Source organism: Solanum tuberosum, unplaced genomic scaffold (assembly GCF_000226075.1).
Source record: "Solanum tuberosum cultivar DM 1-3 516 R44 unplaced genomic scaffold, SolTub_3.0 scf00319, whole genome shotgun sequence".
Classification (NCBI taxonomy): Eukaryota; Viridiplantae; Streptophyta; class Magnoliopsida; order Solanales; family Solanaceae; genus Solanum; species Solanum tuberosum.
Window position 1 is genome coordinate 417241 of NW_006239243.1, and position 7527 is coordinate 424767.

At 30.2% G+C, this 7527-nt stretch overlaps 2 protein-coding genes across 2 annotated transcripts; one reads left to right on the top strand and one right to left on the bottom strand.

The window, feature by feature from the left end:
• Positions 1-1257: 1257 nt before the first annotated feature.
• Positions 1258-4041, top strand: LOC102582804 (protein SULFUR DEFICIENCY-INDUCED 2). Its single transcript, XM_006360281.2, has 4 exons — positions 1258-1422; positions 2223-2435; positions 2861-3016; positions 3286-4041. The coding sequence occupies exons 1-4, from the start codon at positions 1309-1311 to the stop codon at positions 3691-3693; spliced, it is 891 nt and encodes a 296-aa protein (XP_006360343.1). The 5' UTR covers positions 1258-1308; the 3' UTR covers positions 3694-4041.
• Positions 4042-4763: 722 nt separating this feature from the next.
• LOC102583142 (putative vesicle-associated membrane protein 726) lies at positions 4764-7508 on the bottom strand. The gene is made up of 5 exons (XM_006360282.1): positions 7271-7508; positions 6375-6516; positions 5994-6114; positions 5436-5498; positions 4764-4913 (listed from the first exon to the last, which is right to left on the bottom strand). Exons 1-5 carry the CDS (start codon positions 7458-7460, stop codon positions 4764-4766), a joined length of 666 nt encoding a protein of 221 aa, XP_006360344.1. The 5' UTR covers positions 7461-7508.
• Positions 7509-7527: the final 19 nt, after the last annotated feature.

The window sequence follows — 7527 nt, forward strand, 5'->3', positions numbered from 1 at the left end:
TATTAATATGTGTTGTGGTGCTGTGATTATTTCATCGTCGACAATCTAAATTTAGTCAGAGTTCCAAGCATTGAACATCGGATAGAACACCAACAAATGATTAATATTATAGATTAAATGTGAAGGTGTTAAAAGTCCAATAAATCTTTAGGTCAATTCAATCCCATTAATAAGAAAAAGAAAAATAATCCATTTTGCGTAATTTGCAATTTAGAAAACTAATTAAGAACCTAAATAGACGAAAAGGTAAAAGTTTGAAAAAATTGGAAAAGGTAAAAGCCTGGAAAATTTGGGAAAACATAAGAATTCAGTTAATCAATCAATTAAACTATTACGATTATTCGGTACATACTTCTTTCATTTCAATCTGTGTATTAGGTTTAAATTGGCATGAAAATTTTAAAGTAAACAATACTTTTGAATCTGATTATCTTAAATTAAAGATATATAAAAAGCATTAAAATATATTTTAATCTTGTAGTCTTAAATATATTATGAACTTATATGAAAAAATTGAAATTAAGGGATTACAAAAATAAAAAAATTAGAGAGATATTTTTCTGAAACAAGCTAAAAAAGATAAAAAGAAAGTAAAACTAACAAACTGAAACATAAAGAATACTCCTTCGTCCATTTTTACTTATCTACTATATCAAAAATAGGTGTTTATGTTTACTTGTTCAGTTTGAAATATTGAACTACAAATATTCAAAGAATGCCATATTAAAAATTGTCGTTTTACTTATCGTTTCTTAATGAATGTATGAAATCAGAATTTTTCACTAAGGATGTTCAAAATTTGAATAAGTAGACACACGTACTAGCCAAAAAAGTTTAATAGCTACCATATATATATATACATAAAGAAATATTTTAATCATATATATAGATAATATAATTTTTCGTCGAAGAGGATTCAAACGATTCCCCTAATGGCTCCGCCCCTATGTGAAGTCAATATCGGACAAATAAAAATAGACGAAGGGAGTTATATAATTAATAGGAAAATGGTAATAGAAACTGACACGTGTCTAGATTACATACGTGTTGAAAAATCATGTGTAGAAAGCCAACAAACAAATGAACATAGATACATTTCAAGCCAGGTTCATTTTCTACACAATCCAATTATATTACTATATTTTAATTATTCAATCTTCTTACTTTTCTCAATTTTTTCTCCATTTACAGAACAAATCTTCAAGTTTTTTCTGTATAAAACCCAGAAAAAAAGGATCCATTTTTTTCGTGTTTAATTATATTAATTTTCTTACTTTTTATATTTGATACATTTGTATATTTATAATTATGAAGAACAATAATAATGGATGCACAAAGAAGGAGCAATTAGAGTGTAATTATCATATTATTCATAAGCTTCCTCCTGGTGATAGTCCTTATGTTAGAGCCAAATATGCTCAGGTAATTTCTACGTCTCATTTTAACTGTCGTTTTAGCTCTTTTAATACGATATATAATTACGAAGTAGATTTTGATTGTTTTATCTTAAATATTGTGTATTATTGTTTAATGTTAAGGTATAAACTTGAACATAATTGTCAATTTCAAGTTTTGAATTTCTGAAATAACAGTTAATTTGGGATGAGTTTTTAAAGTTAAAGAAACAGTTAAAATGGAACAGAGACAGTATTTTATTTTGTGTCTTGGTTTGAATGTTCAATTGACCTCTTAAAAGTCGGAAAAACTTTTGGATCTTGTGATGTTAAATTAGAGATTTATATAATTTACCACAAATTGAACCAGATTTATTTTGGGTTGGGGTGGGGGTGGGAGGGGGGGTGATGCATAGTATGCAAATTGGTTAAAATGATTGATTTTTATTTTTTTTGCTTCAAAAAGTGTGTGGCACGTTATCGAAAATATACTTGGTAGCTAATAATATATTTGATGTGATATAATAATAATAATAATATAACAAAATGATTTTTCTCTTACAATTTTTAAAAAAAAAGTGATTCCAATAATTGTTTGACTTTTTTTGTTGTTTACAAATAAAGAAAATTAATTTTGTTGTTTTTTTTTTGTTTTTTTTGAATTGTCAGTATATTGAAGTTGAACTTATAAGGTATTGTTTTTTTTTGGCAACTTAGTGAAAATGATGAACGACATACTATAACAAGTTAAATTATACTGATCGATAGTGTAAAAACGAGTCTATAAGTAAATATGGTGAGACTAATTTATTCCCGTGTTACTTGTAGCTAGTAGAGAAAGATGCAGAGGCAGCTATAGTTCTGTTTTGGAAGGCGATTAATGCAGGAGATAGAGTGGATAGCGCGTTGAAAGACATGGCAGTCGTTATGAAACAGCAAGATCGCGCTGAAGAGGCTATTGAAGCTATTAAGTCCTTTAGAGATCGATGCTCTAAACAAGCACAAGAATCATTAGACAATGTCCTCATCGATTTATACAAGGTGCATAAACACATCGATTTCTATTAGTTGTTGTTTTATTGTCGTAATGATATGAGTAATTGAGGTTAAACGAAGAAGTGAGGATTCATATAGCTGACCTCAACTTGTTGAGACTCAGACATTGTTGTTGTTTTTGTGTTTTAAGTTGTTAAAACACAATGGAGAAGTTGCCTCTAGCTTTGAATGTGCTAAAGAGGATATGAACATCTAGGTGTTGTTTTCGTATTTGTCTAAGTTTTGATGGACAGAGTTATCCATATCTGTGCTGATGAGAGATAGTAGGTACTTAGAGGAATAGTCGAGTGCATTTCTTTTCCTATTCATGGTATATATGTTAAAACGGTTAGTTTAAAGCAGAGTGTGTTTATGCAAGAGTTTTCTCTTGATCAATGCACTAAATTAATTCGATATGATGAATGTTGCAGAAATGTGGAAAATTAGAGGAGCAGATTGAACTGTTGAAGCAGAAATTACGAATGATTTACCAAGGAGAAGTGTTCAATGGTAAACCTACAAAGACGGCTCGTTCCCATGGAAGGAAGTTTCAAGTTACTATCAAGCAAGAAACCTCAAGAATACTGGTACTTTCATTGTTTTCGTAAGAGTTTTAGCTTTTTTACATTGTGTTTGAATGAACGAATTCATCTAAATCGTCTATGCAAAGGTTGAATTGATAACGTGGAAAACAAGATATGTTACCTGCTATAGCTGGTTGAAAGCTACATTGTAGTGTAGTTATTCTTTATACTGTCGAAGTATATAAGGACCTTGTTGGTAATTGCACTTTTCGCGGTTAAAAAACATTGTGTTTAGAGTGTTTTGACAGTTCTCTACATGGATGATTGTGTAGGGTAATCTGGGCTGGGCATTTATGCAACAATCCAACTATGCAGCTGCTGAAGTTGTTTATCGTAAGGCTCAAGAAATCGATCCTGATGTCAATAAGGCGTGCAATCTATGCACATGTCTACAAAAGCAATCGCGATATAGTGAAGCAAGATCAGTTGTTGAAGACGTTTTACAAGGTAAAATCTCTGGCTCGGATGATCCTAAATCAAAGAATCGCGTAGAGGAACTGTTGAAAGAATTGGAGCCATTTGGTTCATTTGGATACACTTCTCCTTCACCTCAACTGAACTTAGAAGATGCATTTCTTGATGGTCTTGATCAGTTGATAAACCAGTATCCTCCGTTTCGATCAAGACGACTTCCCATTTTTGAAGAAATTTCACCATGTAGAGATCAATTAGCTTGTTGATCTTTCATGTTTGAGTTATTGAGTATTAGAATCATACTTGTTAATGAAGAATATAGGCACTTTTAGTGTAGGTATTAGCTTTTTTTGTGTGTAAAAATGTTAGCATATGCACATATATTTTTGTTGAAATTTTCATTATGTGACTCAGACATTAGTTGTCTGAGGCTTCATCCTTGTCTCACAAAAAAGTGTAAGGTTTGGGTCCACTTTTTCGTGAGACAAAAAGAAGCGTCACATAATTAGTGTAAGTTGTATGAGACACATAGTATGCTTTTGAAGAGTGATTATGTTCCTTGTATAATGAGTTATAGTACATGAATGGCCTCTTTGATGAGTGTTTATAGTCAATTTTCATATGTTGAAAAACTTAAAAGAACATAATTTCTAAAATCACTATTAACATCGTGTGGAAAATCGAAAAAGTAGGTGTTGACATTCAATTAGTAGTGATTACTTTTAAAAAAAAATATTGACAACACAGCTAGGTGCTAACACTCAATTAATAGCGATGTCTAGAAGGTACAATTTGGTGTTGGCACTAAACTAGTAGCGATGTTTAGGAGAGTTGGTTTTGCCTATATTAATTATTATTATATAAGTTGGAATAATAATATTTTTTGTCCACAAACATTTTTTGCCTAGATAATTAAGAGGAAATGATCTCTTTTGTTCATTTACAACTCAAATATAAATAAAAATAATTTTGTATCTTATTACATATCTCTTGTATTTTCTTTTACTTATCTCGTTTCGAAAAAAATATAATATAAACAATCTCCAAACATGAAAATTAAATAGTTCCATAAGAATTATGAAATCTCATTTAGAGAAACAGCATTAAATGAAATTTAACATAGTACGATTTAAACAATTCCCCTAAAAGGAGAAAAGTAATTAGGACAAACTAATCCTGATTAATATACAATCTACATCATAATATAGGCCAATTCCAGCTCCTCCTGTGTACTAATATACCATTATGAAAGTAAAATCAATTAATTGAGTGGTAAGTAGTAGATTTTGAGGTAAAAATAAATTATTATTTTTTGAATTTGATGCAAATTAATTATTCAAGACATGCATTTGAAGCCAGGGCAAACTGATAAAATGATAATGAGAATCAAAGCTATGATAATCCCTAACACAATTAGTTTAATCTTCATATTTTCATACCATAACTTCCTTCTTATCTTGGTTCCCTGTTGCCTAAAATCTTGAGCCTGAAAATATCACACAAAATTAATAAATTATCAGGTATCAAATGGACGAATTAGACTGAATTTGAATATATCGATATATATTGAGTTAATAAATAGATTTGTCATTAATCCGCCCAAAAGGATTGAAATAGGTTGGGTCATAAATGGGCTTTAATAGTATGTCAAAACCCAATCCAGCTAACTCTTATCAAGTTTTTTTTTTTTTTTTTTTTTTTAAATATATATTTTCTTATCATTTGTTTAATTACTTATAAAAGAATTATCTATTATCGTCACTATATATAACATATCGTGACAAGATTACTCATGCACCAATTTGGACTATATATATCAGCCTAATTTTTTGATGATCTGAATTGTACGAGTTAAAATTAGTTGGGACGGATTAGGTGGATTATATTTTCATAGTTAAATTTTCTTTACCCCTATTACCCAATATAGGAACAACCACCGAAAATTTCTAAGCTCAAAAAGATCAATAATAGAAGAAACTAAACATATGTATTGTTGCATTAAGCTAACCTGTGATCGAAGATTTTCTGTTTTATCAACTAGAAGTTCAATCTTCTCACCACGATCAAGAACCTGAAAAAAGAATGAACATGATTTAAGCAAATTCATTATTCATAGGGTAATCAAAGCTCTATATCGTCTTTTCTTTCCGACTTATTTGACTCTCTTACCATACTTACTAAGATAGTATTCTAAAATAAGAGTTCCTTCCAAAGAACACACAAAGCAAAAATATGAACCGCCAAATAAAGATGGAAAATGATTCAAGCGTAACATTTTTTTGTGTCGTGGTTTGGCTCAAATAGGCTAGCTGGACTAAATTTGAACTTGTTAAAGTATATTGAATTGATAAATAATTTAGGCTATAATCCATCCAAATTTGTTTGAGTTAATTTGGGATAAAAGGAGTGAGTCATTATTCAACTCATAACTTATTTAAAATTTATTTAGTTCAGACTAAATATGAAATAAATCATAATTCAATCCGTTCAACTCAAACTATTTCTAATTTGTATATTTGTCTTGTTATAATCTCCTTACTTACAAAATTTTATAAAAAATCCTTACCTTTTCAATGTTTTGCATCATCACTCCCTTAACTTCTGAAACTTGAGCTTTCACCTTAGCAAGTTTGTTAATTTCTTCAGGATTATCAACACAATATTTCATGTGCTCTTTCAATTTTGGCCTACAACAACATGAGATTAATTAATTATAAGGTAATCTAGACGCTCGTGCGATCTATAATCTTAAAAATAAGTCAGATTACTTACTACAACAAGTATAAATAACATAATAGTACATAAATTATCTATACTGTCGTTAATATATACAAGTCGAACTCTTATAGATACATTTCAAATGACTTGATACTGTTAACGTATCTTTATATGATCCGTATATATAAGTTAAACTCGAAGTAATAAAAAGACAAAATTTAGTAGGTACCCAAATTCTTTGCTTAAACTTTTAGGAGCAGCAGTAGTAGCTTTTCCTCCACCATATTTCTTGCTAAAATCATCCTTAATACGTTCCAAAAACGCAATGGGAAGTTGTCTGCCTGCTGATTCAGTAGCAACCACACAATAGGCTACAATAATAGCCAAAAATTTCGTATAAGTTATACAATATTTGGTTGATCATATAAGAAAAATCAAACAAATATCGAAAAATTACCCAAAACTATAGTAATATATATCGCAAACCTCAATTTACCAATATTATTTACATATTCTTATTCGCCACCAAGTAATCTTTCGAGACAATCTTGAACAATTTATTGTGACGGAAGTCATTTTTCAAGAAAATGTTCGAGAGCATGTTTTTCTCATGAAAAATATGTTTTTCAATAATCAAACATCAGAATATAGTTTCTTTATGAAAAATGACTTTTGTCACATCAGACACGCGGACTTTTCTTTTAGTCAGGTTATAAATGGCAAATAGGACGTACAAACATATCATCCATAATGAAATTTACAAACAATCTATCAATAAGCACAAGCATGCAAAATTACAACAAACATAAAAAATTCTAAATGGATCCAATTGATGAATCTTTATTGTTCATGTCGCGTTCACCTCACAACCAATCAATCAATAAGCACAAGCATGCAAAATTACAACAAACACAAAAAACTCTAAATGGATCTGATGGATGAATCTTCATTGTTCATGATGCGTTCACCTCACAAATAAATAAATCCAATTGATCAAAAAACAAACAAGGTGGGATCAACAATTTGAATCTTCATTATTCATATCATTCCATTTTAAAAATACAAAAAAAAACATTTATTTATAGAATCTATGATCATGAATGAGAAAGAAATTAGGAAACTCACTAAATCCATTCTCCGCGAGAAAATTGAAAGTGTGTCCATCACAATTGTAGGTGAACCTATTGTTGGATGCAGGTAATTTCTGGAGGCATTGCGAGGCAATGATATTGAAATTACCTGTGAACTCAGTATATTCAGCCAAAATCACCGTTCCCCGGGCAACAAAACTGTAGATCAACGTTTGTTGCCCCATCTCTCCCCTCTTTCGATTTCTCTTGAATCCTTTTTGTTAATGGAAGGGAGGGGGGGGGGGGGGGGAT

Excerpts from the sequence above, each read along its gene's own strand:
- LOC102582804 (XM_006360281.2), top strand. The coding sequence starts at position 1,309 with ATGAAGAACAATAATAATGGATGCACAAAGAAGGAGCAATTAGAGTGT. Across the intron at positions 2,436-2,860 it reads TCCTCATCGATTTATACAAG|AAATGTGGAAAATTAGAGGA; the intron begins GTGCATAAACAC and ends TGAATGTTGCAG. Across the intron at positions 3,017-3,285 it reads AAGAAACCTCAAGAATACTG|GGTAATCTGGGCTGGGCATT; the intron begins GTACTTTCATTG and ends ATGATTGTGTAG.
- LOC102583142 (XM_006360282.1), bottom strand. The coding sequence starts at position 7,460 with ATGGGGCAACAAACGTTGATCTACAGTTTTGTTGCCCGGGGAACGGTG. Across the intron at positions 6,517-7,270 it reads TCTCGCGGAGAATGGATTTA|CCTATTGTGTGGTTGCTACT; the intron begins GTGAGTTTCCTA and ends CTATTATTGTAG. Across the intron at positions 6,115-6,374 it reads AGTTTAAGCAAAGAATTTGG|GCCAAAATTGAAAGAGCACA; the intron begins GTACCTACTAAA and ends ATGTTGTTGTAG.